Raw genomic sequence first — 17,709 nt, forward strand, 5'->3', positions numbered from 1 at the left:
GGCTTCTACTTCCGGACCGCGATTCGCCCTAATATTGGAAGGACTTAGCTGTGTTTCCTGAGAAGGCAACCGGTCTCCCCGTCAAAGTTGGAGCTCTTCATCGTGCCGGCGAAGCATTGCGGCGAGTTCCTCATCGCGTTGCGCCTGCTTCTGGTGCATCTGCCGCATCTCCTGTAGCACGGCTTGGAGAGCTGCCGTCTCTGAAGCTGCCGACTCCGTCGCAGGCTTCGAAGAGTCCACCAGGCGTCTCTTTCTCGTCGCAACTAGCGTCGTCATGGCACACACACTCACACGCGCGATCCCGGACGAGCCCCCAAAATGTTACGCTCCATTCGTTCTTTGAGTCGCGCGTACTCGCGAACGCGTCCACGTACTCCCGGGATCGCAGAAATAATCACTCTCGTAATTATAAAAGAACTCAGATTTATTCAGGCTGAGAACGGAATACAGTAAAGAGTTCTGGGAAACCGTTCCGAACGAAACGAGTCACCAGATCAATCTGACAGGCGGTAATTAAAACAATAAATGTCCCGTTGTCAAGGGACCGCTTTACGACTTCTGCAGAATGACCGCTTGCTTCAGCTCGGAGTTAAAGGCCGTCTCAGCGCGGGCATAACAATATAATATTATTTCTTCCTGCAGGTCTGTGTGTTCTGGGCTGAAGATCATAGTAAGAAACTTGGTGGCCCAGGATGTACAGTAGAAATCGATGAAGCAAAAATTGAAAAAAGAAAATACAATCGTGGTCGGCTCATAACAGGTCACTGGATTTTCGGAGGATATGAGCAAGGCACAAAGAAGATTTTTATCGTGCCAGTACAGGATCAAACTGAAAAGACACTTCTGGCGTGTATTAAGGAGTGGATATTGCCAGGCACTACCATCGTGTCAGATTGTTGGAAGTCCTATAATTGTTTTAACAATGAAGGCTTCCAACATCTGACAGTAAACCACTCCTACAACTTCGTCGATCCTGAAACTGGTGAGAACTTTTTGCCATAGTTAACTATATTATTATTGTTTATTTGTATATTGTTTTAATACATTTTTTAAATCTACAGGCGCGCATACGCAGCATATAGAGCGTGTTTGGAGAGAGGTTCGCGGAAATATCCCAAGGTACGGAACTCCGACTTCACTTTGACTATTGGTCCATATTCATGGGTAAGATCTATTGTATTTAATGTAAATCAATGCGTCGACACTGTTTCTTTTATGGATATTGATACGAGACATTTGTAATGCGTTTAGTTTTTTATTGTTCTGAAGAAGGCCAAGTAAAGCACGAAACGTTAACGACTGTATACTATTGAAATTATTAAATATAATTTTAACATCTTGTAAATGCTCGAAAATTGGCCGTTTTAAATTATTTTGCTTCTGCTTAGTCGAGCGAGATTATTTTGTTTATTTATTTTTTAATCGCTTTAATTGTTCTGTTTTTATGTAACTATTATTCTACAAGAGCAAGAGGATGTAGGAGCTTAGGAAGAAGATGGATTGGACGATATAGAGGAGGCGGCTGGATTGGAGGATGGAAAGATAAATGGAGAGGTGGATGGAGAGGACGATAATATAGAGGAAGAGGCTGGAGAAGACAAGAATATAGAGGAACAGGATGGAGAGGGCAAGAATATAGAGGACGAGACTGGAGAAGGCAAGAATATAGAGGAAGAGAATGGAGAGGGCAAGAATATAGAGGACGAGGATGGAGAGAAAAAGAATATAGAGTAAGAGAAGGGTGAAATATGAGGCGTACCAATTCGGTTTTTATTTTCAATTATTAAACCCAAATTTTCAAGAAAATAAAAACATATTTATATACACATATAACATGTTTTATTGTACATTTTAAAGTAAAATCAGAGAGAGAAAAGGAGAGGGGGGGGGAAAGAAAGAGGGTTTATACATATGTGTATATAAATGACCATAAACAAAAGATGAAATTTTTTATAAATGGACAACATCGACATATTGATTTAATACGCTTAACCATGAATGAGGTGGAGATTATTACAGGATATAAGTCGCCAGCATTACCAAGAACTATCTTTACGCATAAACTGAGAAATATTTTAAACAAGTCAGTAAGTACATAAAGAATTATAATAGGTGACTTCAATTACGATTCATATAATAAAGAAGGATTTTTAGAAAAACATTTAAACGAATTACATTTAAAACGTGCAATTGGCATACAAGTATCAACAACAAGGTTCAATACGCAGATAGATATAATATTTATGTCGGAGAGAATATTAAATTATAGTGCTGGAGTATATGAAACTTATATTTCAGATCATAAACCTATTTTTATTGGAATAAATAAGCAGAGTAACCCATACAGCACAAAATGTTTTTAACAAATATTTATGAATATTTCTAATATTCTAATAATAAAAATATTGCATATATAATATTCTAAAATTCTAATAATAAAAATATTGCAAGAAATATTTTAAAATAGTTTCAGGAATATGTTAAAAAAGTTAAAAAACCTTTTGTGATAACATTTTTAAAAATATTTTAAGAATTTTTTAAAAATATTTATAAAAATGTACTTTTTTATCACCCAGACAATATTTTCTTAAATATTTAAAATATATTTTTGAAATATTAATTTAAATCTATATATTGTTTTATAATCTCGTTCCAAAATATTTAAAAATATTTTAAATTTATTATTGGTTCCATAATCTTTTTTTTAAATATTTTTAAAATATTATGAAATATGCTTAATTAAAAGATGCATAGTAGCGCATCTTTCCGTGCTAGTTTGGAACGACGCATGATGGTAAGACTAACTCGTAAGTAAATTTTAGTTGAGGGCTAATATAAGCAAGTCTCTGGCGAAGCAAGAGCATGACATTCGCAAGATATGTATATTTTTCAAATATCAAGATGTACCTTTTATTATTTTACAGATATTAAAAAAATCTTTCAAACATGAAACACACAATTATTGCTGATTGGGTTAAACATATTTTATTTTTTGAAGTAATATTTCTAAAAAATTTTACAAATATTATTGAATATATTTATTTGTAATCTTATAAAAATATTTTTGAAAATATTTTTCTGAAATGATCTGGCGGACATAGAAACATTCTAAAAATATTTTTGTGAATTATTTTAATCTTCCTAAAAAATATTTAAAAAATATTAAAAAAATATTTTGTGCTGTATGAGAAGATATCAATATCAAGCATAAAAAGTTATAAAGGTTTTACGCAAGATAATTCTAATACAAAGGATAAAAAAAGGAGAAGAATGCATAGTCAACGTAAAGTATGAACAGAAAAATGAGGCATTAAGAAACAACAATGAAGAAAGTGTTAAATTAAATAATGCAACCGAAAACAATGATGATGAGATACCAGTGATTACTTTAATGAAAGAAAAGACTGAGCCTACCTCCAAACATACAAATATAATGTATTGTAAAAGTCAAGATAAATTAGATCATGCAAAAAGCACAATAAATATAGCAGATGAAATAGAAATTTATCCACCACCACAAACTTTAGAAGAGAACGTATTAGAGAAAAACTCATGGCTAGATGATAGACCTTTAAATGAAATTATAAAAATAATAGAAAATAACACTCTATTTGATCGTGTGGATGTATTATTTATTACTGGTTTACCGTGGGTTAAGCCAATCTTTATCCAGGACGTTAAAATTGTTGGAGAAAAGCAAGCCGGCAACCATTGGCACTGTATTTATTATGACGGTGTAAAACTTCATATATATGATAGTTTGTATTTTGAAACTCACTCTTATGACAATTTAACAATCTTTGAACGCAGGGGTGACGGCTGGTCTAGTGGGTAGAGCGCCAGATTCGTAATCCGGAGAACCGGGTTCGAATCCCGCTAGGCCACTGAGAATTTCTCAGCAAAAACGCTGCCCTCCCCCATCTAGCGGAGAGAGGTAACCCTAGATGGAAAAACTGGGCTCCGTCTTTCGGAAAGAGACGTTGGTCCAAAAGAAATGGTAATGGTAATGGATGAGTTGGATAGGGTTGGGTACGTCCCTTTCAAACGCCCTTTAAGGCCCCTTGAGTTGGATAGGGTTGGGTACATCCCTTTAAAAAACGCCCTTTAAGGCCCGTTGGATCAATAAAGTATAAATCTTTATCCTTTTTTTTATCCAATCTTTGAACGCAATTATATTAAGAAAAAATACCCTAAATTAACACGAAATAATACAATAGTTGAAAGAGTACATAACAAAGCAGCCGAACCTAGCATCTCGTGGTATATTTGCAACAGCATTTGCGTATGTTGGGAGAAGACTTTGAACGAGCAATAAGTTCCCGCCCTTCTAGAGGGCAGCCCCCGGTTGGCGGCGCGACTCGGCGCGCCACGCGTGTGTGCGGGCATCAGTGGTGCTCACAAGAGCCTCGATCACCGTCGTGTTCAGACGTGTTGGTTACGGTTTAAGTTACAGAGTGTGATATACTTATATATAATAAAGACAGTATTCAGAGTGTACAAAGACCAAGATTGTTGTGTTCCCTGCTCATCTCACCACATTTCAAGTCGTCCCTGATTATATTTCCAATAGGTTATGGGCCCAGGGCACGATTCCCCTGCGTGAGGAACATAGCACGAAAGTGTATATACGAAGTGTGTGAGACGCCGGCGAAGGGCATAGAAAGAGATAGAAGCATCTAGAAGATTAGAGGGTAAGTAAATAATATTTCTCGTTGCTGACGAGCAAAACGAGAGAATTCTCAGTTAATAAGAATGTTCGTTCGATAAATACTGTTACAAGGAGATAGATGTTTTTGCCATTTTTCTCGAGAAATAGAAATAGAGGTAATAATGGTAATAAGAGAATTAGAGAATAGATGTGTAAAGTGTAATAAAGAAGTAGAGAATGATGAAGGAAAAAGAGATAGAAAAATGCCGCTTGGTAGCAAGTCGGCGACGTGCGCGTGCAAGTCCGATCGTGAACGACGAGAGTCATTTCTTTTGGCGCGCGGAATTTTTGGCGCGCGGAAGTCCGATCGTAGACGGCGAGAGTCATTGTTTTTGGCGCGCAGAACTTGTTGCTGGGCGCGCACAAACACATAATCGATTTCGACTAACAACATGGCATCGATGCTAGATGGCTAGATTACGATACATGTAAATGTATGCGTATGTTAGATGGCTAGATTGCGATACATGTATATGTATGTGTATGCGTATGTATAAAAACTCTATATGACTCTATATGAGTTTATTTTTTTTGAAATCGATATGTATCGGGTCGGTAATTGAGCATGACTTGCTGTGCGGTGTAGCTTGATTACTGTTTAGGGAAGCCGCGTAAATTTGTATGGGCCCCGTGCGTGTGCGTGATCAACCCGAGCTCCCATAGATCTTTTCAGCAGTGCTGGGGATCGCAACGGACAGTGGTGTGCGCGTGCGGATAGCCCTGCAGAGGCGCGTGGTTTTCTCGCTTTGGGGTTATTGTGAATTGCAGTGCGTTCTATATAGCCTCATAAGCATTAAATTTTTATCGCTGAAAGAGATCTAGTGATAGAAATTGTAAATTATTATTTGTCAATACGAATGTTGGTTTATCTTGTCAAAAGAGGAATGCTAATGTTCAATTGATATTTAAATCCCGATATAGATGGAAGAAGAAGGCCAAGATGCGCTGGTCGACTACGACAGCGATAGCAGCTTTATCACGGTAATAGATAGAGAAGCAAAAGATAAAAACGAGGAGACAGTAAGAAAAGATAGAGGTAAGAGAGTATTTTTTTTAAATAAAAATAGTAATTTCAAAATTTCGTATAGAAGCAAAAGATAAAAAGGAGATGGAAAGAAGAGGTGCAATCCCGAAAAAAAACTTGCCTAAAGTCAGAGAGAATATAGATGTGACCAAAGCATGGGAAGAGAACCGTCCAGTACTGCCAATTGGAACCAAAATATTATATGAAAAGCAAGAAAAAATGGTCGCAAAAATGGACAATTCGATGCAGATGCTGGATAAAGTAATGACGAAGGCCACCGAGATGATGGAGAATATGGTGGAAGTCTCCCGTTTAAACTTAGAGAAAGAAAGAGTTAAACTTAGACGTTTAGAGGTAAGCAATAAAGATACCCAAAGTTCAGTAGAAAACAGTAAACAAACGGTTAAAGAACTAGAGGTAGAGTCTAAAAAGAGAAAATTAAATAAAATAACAGTCTGTTCAGCCGAAAAAGATAGAAGTTTAGAGACAATGAAAAGAGCTATAGAATTGGAATTGAACAGTCAAAGGTTGCATATTAGAAGAGAATATAAGCTGACGCAAAAATCCAACTTTGATCTTTGGATGGATTATTTAAAATCTGAGTTAATGAATAACGAGTTGTTAGATGTAATAGATTCAAACATTGAAAGTCCAGAAAATCTCTCCGAACTAAAAGTTGCTAAGAGAAAAAGTCTAGTTAGAGATATAATAATCAATCATTTAGATGAAAACTATCATAAAAGGATTCTACATGAAAAAGATCCGAAAGAAATTTTGAAGAAATTGAGAGGATATAAAAAGAGTGAAGTAAACGTTACTCATGCATCGGTACGAGCTAAACTCTATCAAATTAAAATGAGAAAAGACGAAAAAGTAAGTGATTTTTGTGAACGCTTTGATTCAATAATTAGAGAATATGAATCATGTGAAGATGCGGTACCCCTCGCAGAACAAGAAATTAGATCTGCACTTTATCAGGCTGTGTCAGTTAATGTACCAGAGCTGAGGAATGTAGATTTAATTAGAAGACAAACTAATCTTAAAGAAATGAACATAGATGAAATAAAGTCTTTTATGATGCAGTTAGAAGCAGAGACTAAAAACGAGAATAGAGAAAAATTAGAGAAACCCGAAGTCAGGGTACAGAGGGCTGCTGCAGAAGAGAACATGAAACAAGTGAAATGCTACAGATGCAACCGAATGGGTCATATGGCAAAGGACTGTCCACTAATAGAATTTGGTGCCTGGTTTTGTTACTACTGCCAGGAAGTACGAGGTCACAAGGGTGATAATTGTCCGAGTGCCGAAGCCCAGGCGAACAGAGCTAGAGGAAAAAGGTATTTAAATAAAACCGTCAATAAAAACATAAAGAAAAAGGGTAGATTTGTGCAAAAAGGCACAAAAAGAGTAGATAACAAAGGGAAAATAACCAAGATACAACCAGCTGAGAAACCTATATCAACGAAAACAGCAAATGAAGGAGAATCAGAAGAAGGTAAATAATACATGGTTAAATTAATAGAAGATAGAGATAGTTCAAAAGAGGTAGTCAATTTTACTGCAGATTCGGGTGCTACGGATCATATTGTGAATAAGAATTTTATTCTGTCAAAGTTTGAAAAATGTAAAGATAGAGTTATTAAATGCGCGAATAAAAATGAGCTTGCAAACATTTCAATAGATGGTAAAGGAAATCTTACGCTAATAACGAATGAAAAAGAAAAGAGAGTCATTAAATTAACAAATGTAATTGCAGCAAAGAAAATATCCAAAAATTTACTATATCTAAGAAAGTTGGCTGATGCAGGGTTCAGTATTTATTTAGATGATAAAGTGTTTAAAGTTTACAATAAACTGACAAATAAAATAGTTTTTAAAGGAATTTACAGATGTAGAGCAGAAATTGTTCCACATAGTGAGCTTCCTGAACAATCGCAAGCAAACATTCAGACCAATGAATTATCAATTTCGGAGGGAGAGTTAGATGAGAGGGATAATGTTGGCTCTGCGATTGGGAGGGAGAATGAAGGAGAGCTCACAAATGTGAACGAAAATGAAAATATAGAACACAATAATGCTGAACTCGATCAAGTCATTAAGTTAGAAGATATACAGACAATAGAGAATATAGAAGAAATGTGTGAAAGCTCAGTAATTGAAAAAGTAAAGAAACTAGAGAAAATAAATGAGGTGATGTTATGGCATGTTAGATTAGGTCATGCATCGTTAAACTATCTAAAACAATTAAAAAGTAGAAAAGAGATTAGAGAATGTAAAGTTTGATAACTTTATATTAGAGTGTGAAGTATGTATAATGGCAAAGATGGCAAAAACTGCCGTTTAAAGAAAACAGAAATAGAGCACAGAGACCACTACAGGTAATACATACGGACATCATGGGTCCAATAAAACCTACATCCTATCCAGGACAAAAGAGGTTTATAATCACTTTTATAGATGACTATTCTAGATTAGCAAAAGCCTACTCTCTGAAGACAAAAGATGAATCGGGAGAGGCTCTAGAGAAATATCTTATATCCGCCAGAAATCTACTAGGAAAAGAAGAAAAGCTATGCTATGCAAAGTCAGATCAAGACAAGGAATTTACGGCAGGTGCTTTTAAAGAGGTATTAAAAAGAGAAAGTAAGAACATATATGCTCGACTCGGGATTACTAAAGAGTATGTGGGAGTTGGCAGTTGACGCTGCTGTGCATGCGTACAACAGATCTCTACATAAGACTTTCGAGTACGAGATCCCGTTGAAGAAGTTTTCATCAGAAACAAGTTGTCATTTTGAACAAATAAAGAAATTCGGATGCATTGGATATGCAAGAGTACCAAAGCCTACGTCGAAATTCGACAAGACAGCTATTGTGTTGGTGGGATATACTGACACTGGATATATACTATATACTCTGGTATCCAAGCACGAGAAAATTTATAGAGTCATGACAACAGAGCAGCAAGAAACTGCACTAAGATGGATAGAAGTCACAAACTTAAAATGTTTGATGACGACTTAGAAGAAATAAAGAAAGACTTAGAAGAAAAAGAAGAAACTAGAAACAGAAAACATATGGATGACACTCATGGAGATTTTATCAAGCAGTGTGTTGATTAAGGGAAGGTAAAAGTCGAATGGATAAAGACCAAAGAGAATTTGGCAAACATTATGACAAAACCTTTACCTCTAGAAGCATTTGTGTATCTGAGAGATAAAATAATGAATATAGAGTTTAGACAAAGTTAGAGATTAATTTTAGTCGATAACTAATTCTTGTTATGTTTCAGATAAAGAGGAAACTTAGAGAGGACCCGTGGATCGCTCGCCCAAAGGGAGGGAGTGTTGGGAGAAGACTTTGAACGAGCAATAAGTTCCCGCCCTTCTAGAGGGCAGCCCCCGGTTGGCGGCGCGACTCGGCGCGCCACGCGTGCGTGCGGGCATCAGTGGTGCTCACAAGAGCCTCGATCACCGTCGTGTTCAGACGTGTTGGTTACGGTTTAAGTTACAGAGTGTGATATACTTATATATAATAAAGACAGTATTCAGAGTGTACAAAGACCAAGATTGTTGTGTTCCCTGCTCATCTCACCACATTTCAAGTCGTCCCTGATTATATTTCCAATAGCGTATCAATAGCATTGGGAGAAAATCCATCAAATAAAAAATATTCAACAAATATGCCAAAAATGCGTAGACATTGTCTGAGAATCATAAAAGTGTTGTGAGGCGGAAGTTAATGTGGCCTAATTGCAACACTGAGCTGTCAGCACAAGATTCGGTAATTGCAACACATGCCTTAGGTGGCATTCCGGGCATCACCAGGTCGCGCGGCCACTGACCGGTGTAACCCGATCCCGGAAACAAAAGCGCTGACAGCTGTGTGTCGACACCAACTCGGAAGCTATCCGAGTTGGCAATGAGGGAATAATCTCGGGCGCGATAAAAAGCCCGCCCTTTTGATAAGCGGCGGGCAGTCTAGACCGAAATGCGTACCGCGACCTGTGCGTGTATTACTCGTGACCTACCCGCAAGTCAGGGTATTCGAAGTAACCGAGACAAGTGTATCCACACATTAAAGTGTCTTTATTAAAACGTATTAAAGCCGTTACGACCGACCTGATCCTCGTGCGGCACAACAGAAGAAAAAATATTATTACCCGTCCCGGAAGAATAAAAACAACAATTACACAATGACAATATTACTGCATATTCACACTGCATATTCACACTGTAAACACCATTGAAATTAACAATGAAAAAAATTAGCTACAATAATGTCTACAGGACAAAAAATAAAATCTACAAATAGAAGCAATTATATAAAAATTAAAGAATACCGGAATTATATTAGACCCAAAACGAGAAAAAAATTATCAATCCGTAATCCCAAATATATAATTAAAGCAAAGAAGCAAAAAATAATTTAAGAAAAAGACGGAGAATAAATACCTAGATCTACATAAAAATAATGAAAAACAAGCATTGAAATAACATTGAAATTTACAGCAAATAAATAATAATAATAATAATAATAATAATAATAATAATAATAATAATAATAATAATAATAATAATAATAATAATAATAATAATAATAATAAAAAAGTCGCACGAAGAAATGAGTAAAATTAAAATGCATTCTGCGCAGGGCGCCGCAGTAAAAAACAATGTGCTCAGTTCAATAACCTGCATTATACGCTTAGCGAAGTAAAACTTATCCTAATAAAAAATACGCTGCTAATTAAATAGATATCGAAAGTTAACATGGTACAAAACGGAAAGCAGTAGTGTGTCCTACAATATGCACATATAAGGAATCGTGCAAATTAAGTGAATATATACTAAATTACCGGGGATTTGATATTATGGGATTGATGGTTATGGGGTTGGAGGCCGGGAGAGGGGAGAGGTTTTTAGCCGGTAATATTTCCGTCGAATTGGCTGAATTTTTTATATGTTGTACTTTAAGGCATTTTGATCAAAACGTTTCAATGGGCACAACTCTCGAAAATGTACAGTTTCGGCGCTATTGACCTTAGAACGTTACCTTAGTCTTAAATACAACTAGTGATACAGAAAAGGTTTCTGTTGAAAGTTAGAATCCACACCGTTCAAGTTTACCGCTTTACTGCTTAGGAACATTATACTAGAGTTTTTATATTTGTATTACTTCGTTCAGTTATTAACTTCTTAAAGTTGCACTTTTTGTACTGTACTTTTTATTCTGTTCAGCCATATCTGTTCTGTTCTCTGCATTACCGAATAAAAGGTATAATTATTATGTATATCAGAGAGAAACCTGAGAGCGGTCATCCAGCTTCGAGGGACGCCTGTTCTAATTAGGCCAGTGAAATTAGCTCGAAAAACACCGAATATCTACAAAAAGGATTGACAAGCCAATTTTTTGAGGGTGAGTAGAGGGTCATAGGAGATGTCCGAATTCACAAAGTTTCAACAAAATTTCTCTGTGCGTCGGCGGCCATTTTAAAAATAGGGGTAAGTTTGAATATTTCGGCTCCTATTGGTCGAATTTTTTTTTAGTTTTGTAGGAAAAAATATTTCATCGAATTGTTTTGAGAAACAAATGACGAAAGAAATTGTGCGAAAACTAAAACGTAAACTGAAATCAGGATCTGTACCAACAGAATTGCTTCAGTTGCCGAAAGAAAGGTAGGAAAGAATGTATACACATGAAACCAATAACACTGACAATGTAGGACCTCCAGAGAAATCAGTTCGGTAAGAATGAAAAATCTTTCAGGGCGGAGTCCGATCTGATAAGCTCCCATCCATAATGTATCTAAAAAATAAGTGGATATTATAGATATAATACATTTATAGATATAGATATATAATATTCTTTTATTTTATAAACGCATTACAGATTCTAGGTTTAAATGGAATATATCCTTATACATTTTGGTATAACTTTAAAGAAAATTAAGTTATTTCTATTTTTTTATTAACAGACGTTACTATAAGTAATTCTTTTATCAACTTGTATGTTAGAAATACGGAAGGATGTCGGTAACTTTAGAGATGGCTACAGCCATCTATTGCATTAATAATATACTCTTGCGGTTCCATGAATAAATACTAGATGGCAGGTCGTTACCGCCTAGTAACTATTGCAAGCAGATGCGCTAGCAACGCGGCGCACCAAGTTCAGATCACGCTAGCATCACGTGACAAGAAAGTGAGTGGCCCGCGAAAAACGATTGTATTAAAACCGTATTAAAAACTTATATGAATTTATTAAGAATCTTATTAGAATCGAATATGCAAATCAATTATAATTTAAATATGTCATATTTAAATCAAATTAAAGTACCCCATCTTATTTAATCTATATATGGATTAAACTGGACCTTGCTTTGTTAAAATATGCAAAATCAGCCGCACAGACCTAAGGAAATGCAGAGTTAATATGGTTTTAATTTGCCAAATGTGGATTAAATATGGTAATAAATTCAAAATTAATTTGTTAAATATAAATCAAATAAGTCAAATATAATCATATAAGTCAAATATAATCATATAAGTCAAATATAATCATATAAGTCAAATATAATCATATAAGTCAAATTTGTCATATATAAATGTTATTTGATCTTATTAGAATTTTATATAATTTTGTTTTAAATTTAAATTTATACCAATTTAAATTTAAACAAAATTATATACAATTTTATTTTTTAAGCGTGCTACTTTATTATAAGAGTGGACTTCACGATATAACTGATACAAAAATTGTGTCGTTCCGAGACAGTGTCGTGTCTTCTTGATACCGTTATCTTATAACACTCTTTGTCAAATTTTAATTACGAGAAACAGATCACATCGAATGCCATCTATCGGATACTTTGAGATGCAATATTCTGATCTGATCATATATAATCTTATATGACTATATTATTTTTTTTTAATTTGAATCAAATATTTTATATGTTAAGTTCGACAAATAAAGAAACAAATTTTACCGAAAATATTATTTAAACATTATTTAAACAAAAATACGTTTTAATAAGAATCAAATTAAAACCAAAGGGCCTAGCGGAGTAAGCATGTGAAATCGGCCCTTGATCATACAGAGCTGACATTAATGTCACAAGTTAGTACCAATATGATAAAACTTTCCACCAAATATTATTTTAAAAAATCCACTTTTTTAGAAGTTATGCAGGGAGAAAGTAAAATAAAGAAATGTATTTTTCTCGAAAACCACTTGACCGATCTTGATGAAAAAAATATATGTTATGTAGACTAATAAAACTAATTAACAAAAAAAATGTCCAAAATGTTTGCCAAAAAAAAGACCAAAAAAAATATTTGAATTTTTTAATATTTTTTTTAGAGTGATATTTTCGAGGTACCCCTTTGAAATTTTTACGAAAATTTCTCTTAAAGTGTCCACTATAACATATATTTTTTTCAATTTTTTTAAATGGTGGAACATAAACATTAAAAATACGAAAATCGTAAGCGTCGCGTCACTCCGGCGCACAGTGCAGTGCCATTCCGCGTTGCGGGTGTTCGATGTAACTTTACTAGCACATATGTACGTCTGCAATTAGCCTATAATATGTATACTTTTTAATTTTTATAGTTTTCAGAGTTTACCACGTGGAGGTTGCAGTACGGTTTTAAACTCCTTATTGGGGTGCTTTTTTAACGTGAGTCCCCTCGCCTCTTACTATATTTCCGTAAAATCGGGGTGCTTTTTTAACGTGAGTCCCCTCGCCTTTCACTACGTTTCCGTAAAATCAGGGTGCTTTTTTAACGTGAGTCCCTTCGCCTCTCACTACGTTTCCGTAAAATCGGGGTGCTTTTTTAACGTGAGTCCCCTCGCCTTTCACTACGTTTCCGTAAAATCAGGGTGCTTTTTTAACGTGAGTCCCTTTGCCTCTCACTACGTTTCCGTAAAATCAGGGTGCTTTTTGAATGTAAGACCCCTCGCTTCTCATTACACCCTACACCTACGATTTATTTAATCTTCTTCATTATCACTGTCTATTACTGAAATGTTATTTGTTTTCTTAAACAGATCGCTCAGTATTTCTGCTGGTTTCAAAATTTTCGCTAAATATCTTGCATGAGATAGATAATATATAATTGCAGCAATATGACAGCAGCATCCAATTGTTCGTAGCCCATTAGCGATCTGTTTAAGAAAACAAATAACATTCCAGTAATAGACAGTGATAGTGAAGAAGATTAAATAAATCATAGGTGTAGGGTGTAATGAGAGACGAGGGGTCTTACATTCAAAAAGCACCCCGATTTTACGGAAACGTAGTGAGAGGCAAAGGGACTCACGTTAAAAAGCACCCTAATTTTACGGAAACGTAGTGAAAGGCGAGGGAACTCACGTTAAAAAAGCACCCCGATTTTACGGAAACGTAGTGAGAGGCGAAGGGACTCACGTTAAAAAAGCACCCTGATTTTACGGAAACGTAGTGAAAGGCGAGGGGACTCACGTTAAAAAAGCACCCCAATAAGGAGTTTAAAACCGTACTGCAACCTCCACGTGGTAAACTCTGGAAACTATAAAAATTAAAAAGTATACATATTATAGGCAGACGTTACATATGTGCTAGTAAAGTTACATCGAACACCCGCAACGCGGAATGGCACTGCACTGTGCGCCGGAGTGACGCGACGCTTACGATTTTCGTATTTTTAACTATGTTCCACTATTTAAAAAAAATTGAAAAAAATATATGTTATAGTGGACACTTTAAGAGAAATTTTCGTAAAAATTTCAAAGGGGTACCTCAAAAATATCACCCTAAAAAAAAAATATTTAAAAATTCAAATATTTTTTTTGGTCTTTTTTTTGGCAAACATTTTAGACATTTTTTTGTTAATTAGTTTTATTAGTCTACATAACATATGTATATTTTTTTCATCAAGATCGGTCAAGTGGTTTTCGAGAAAAATATATTTCTTTATTTTACTTTCTCCCTGCATAATTTCTAAAAAAATGAATTTTTTTAAATAATATTTGGTGGAAAGTTTTATCATATTAGTACTAACTTGTGACATTAATGTCAGCTCTGTATGATCAAGGGCCGATTTCACATGCTTACTCCGCTAGGCTCTTTGGGTTAAAGCCGCAATTGAATCGAGTAAAAGTCGCATACAGAACACATTAACTTTTTATTAAAGTCTTATATATAAATATTTTGCATCATGTATGGTTCTGGATCATATATAATCCACATAAGTTATCTTATTAAATACAAATTAAAACCATATTTGATTCGAAGTGTTATATGATCCACATAAGTGTTTTAATTAAATTTTAATTAAAGCCTTATTTTTTTGTGGATCATATTTAATCTACATAACTGATTTTAATAAGTGCAAATTAAAACTGTATTTAAACAAATATAATTTTAATATAAAATCTGGATTTAATTTGAATTTTACCCAAATTAAATATGATTTAATATGATTTTAGTTAGATTCATATTAGATCGTTTTTCGCGGGGGAAGGGATGCGCAAGCACGAACGTGCAGAGAGACGATCCCTGCCATTCTCGCACATTCGGTCGAAAGTGAAACAGTTCGAGTCACGTACTGGGCATTCTGCCACGATAATATTTTATCGGGAACACGTTCGAGTTCCATTTAAATTTATCGCTCGTGTCGTATTAATTACTCGTGTTGTATTAATTGCTTCTGTCGTCTCTCTTGTCGTATTTACCGCTCGTGTCGTATTAATAGCTCATGTTGTAATATATTCCGTTACCGTAAGTTTATACACGAGTTCCGCAATACTTGGTCAATTCGAATCACGAAGAATATTATCAAACAAGTCAAAGGAAGAGAGAAAAACAACGTATATCCTGTGCTCAGCCGAGCCTTTACTTGACGGTGGGCATTCGTGCGAAGTTGGCGATCAAGAGCGGCCATAATTGATTTCGTTCCTCTCATGCAACGAGACGGAATAGCCGCCATTATCCTGATTATCCGGCTCGCTTACTGCGAATGAGTTTCCCACTTTCTGTGGATGATTTTCCGCATAAATAAATAGCGGATTATCTATAAAGATTTAGTGGATGCTGCAGATTCCACGATAAGGTAACATTTGAATTTATTATCTCGAATATTCAGTTCTTTCGTCAGATATCTCCCTGATAAAAGTGATACTTTACAAATGCGCACGTGCCAATTCAAATATTCGGTTACAGGAAATAACGTTATTTGCTTAAATAACGTTATTTGTTTGTCCTCAACGAAGGACGTTCATTATTCATTCTGATCAATACGAAAAGGAGATAAATTCTTATCTCGGGACGTAAATTAAGTTAAATTCCCATTAATACTGCTGATTGATAAACATACAAGGATTAGATTCATCGTGAATTCATATTCCTTTGGATTCGTTGTGTTGTTCTTTTGTATTAAAGACTCATACTTCGTTCACTTTATAAAAAGTCTTTTGTATATACATACTGTATATGTTACGGGCAAAGTCAGCATGGTGTGCAGTGTCGGCATTGCCCGGGCAATGTCAGCATTGCACAACGCGACTGGGCAAAGTAGTTTATTAGCGGACATTGCCCGGTTTGATGTGGGCAAAGTTAACACTGCCCATCCAGCGATGGCAATGTCAGCAACGATTATCACATTGCGGACTTTGCTCGGTTCCAAGTGGGCAATGTCGACAATGCTAAATCTCCGTGGGCTAAGCTGCGCTAAATAAGGGTAATTCTTCAGTTTAGCTACCTCAGCACAGAAATCGATGCAATTAGGCTTAATCGACGCGTTTTTGCATGAAACGAACGAATCTGACAGAAAAAAGTGTCGCTCTGCCCCGCGACGCGAGATATTAATCGTCAAAGTTGAACCGACGACATGTAGCAACACTGAACGTGCCCTGCTGCCATATGCGCATGCTCAGTGGTCGCACGCGTATGTAAAACTGCGCCAATTTTAAATGAATCAATCGTGCAGAATAACCAAGCATCTCGGTTCAAGCAGTTAGGTCTCACGCTGGGAGTTTCATTAGTTTAATTATGCGTGGGAAGCACACACACACACACGGGAGGGTGCGAGGGGGGGCCTTCGGCTTCCCCCCCTCCCCCGCACCCACCCCGTCGGTAGGCAGCGTGGACCTCGCTTTACAACATAAAGTACATGCTAAGTTGTAAAGCGAAATTATAAAGCACATGCATGGAGGGGTGCCGAAGGCCCCCCCCTCGCATTCCCCCCCGTGTGTGTGTGTGTGTGTGTGTGTGTGTGTGTGTGTGTGCTTTCCACGCATAATTAAACTAAAAAAACTCCCAGCGTGAGACCTAATTGCTTGAATCGAGATGCTTGGTTATTCTGCACGATTGATTCATTTAAAATTGGCGCAGTTTTACATGCGCGTGCGACCACTGAGCATGCGCATATGGCCGCAGGGCACGTTCAGTGTTGCTACATGTCGTCGGTATGACAGGAATCATAACCTGATTCCTGTCAACTTTAATGATTAATATCTCGCGTCGCGGGGCAGAGCGACACTTTTTTCTGCCAGATTCGTTCGTTTCGTGCAAAAACGCGTCGATTAAGCCTAATTGCATCGATTTCTGTGCTGAGGTAGCTAAACTGAACCATACATTTAGCGCAGCTTAGCCCACGGAGATTTAGCATTGTCGACATTGCCCACTTGGAACCGAGCAAAGTCCGTAATGTGATAATCGTTGCTGACATTGCCATCGCTGGATGGGCAGTGTTAACTTTGCCCACATCAAACCGGGCAATGTCCGCTAATAAACTACTTTGCCCAGTCGCGTTGTGCAATGCTGACATTGCCCGGGCAATGCCGACACTGCACACCATGCTGACTTTGCCCGTAACATATATAACAAACTTTATATTAATCTGATACATTATTATTGTCTAATATAATGCGTTGACTACTCGATCTTTTCTAAAATAATCTTATAAATGATTAATAGTTTATGTTTATATGAACAGTG

The 17,709-nt window shown here is 36.2% G+C and overlaps 2 protein-coding genes across 6 annotated transcripts in view; one reads left to right on the forward strand and one right to left on the reverse strand.

Moving 5' to 3' along the window:
• Positions 1-17,709, reverse strand: part of LOC139815139 (FHIP family protein AGAP011705) — a 197,076-nt gene that overhangs the window by 166,038 nt on the left and 13,329 nt on the right. The window lies entirely within an intron of this gene.
• On the forward strand, positions 3,097-9,925 carry LOC139814957 (uncharacterized). 2 transcript variants are annotated; one of them, XM_071781493.1, is made up of 5 exons: positions 3,097-4,691; positions 5,630-5,744; positions 5,797-6,086; positions 6,816-7,069; positions 9,025-9,925. In XM_071781493.1, the coding sequence occupies exons 2-5, from the start codon at positions 5,630-5,632 to the stop codon at positions 9,026-9,028; spliced, it is 663 nt and encodes a 220-aa protein (XP_071637594.1). In that variant the 5' UTR covers positions 3,097-4,691; the 3' UTR covers positions 9,029-9,925. The 2 variants fall into 2 exon arrangements, with proteins under 2 accessions (XP_071637594.1, XP_071637593.1); XM_071781492.1 differs by lacking the exons at positions 3,097-4,691; positions 5,630-5,744; positions 5,797-6,086 and having other exon boundaries at positions 6,093-7,069; positions 9,025-9,924.

The sequence above is a fragment of the Temnothorax longispinosus genome, chromosome 6 (genome assembly GCF_030848805.1).
Source record: "Temnothorax longispinosus isolate EJ_2023e chromosome 6, Tlon_JGU_v1, whole genome shotgun sequence".
Lineage (NCBI taxonomy): Eukaryota > Metazoa > Arthropoda > Insecta > Hymenoptera > Formicidae > Temnothorax > Temnothorax longispinosus.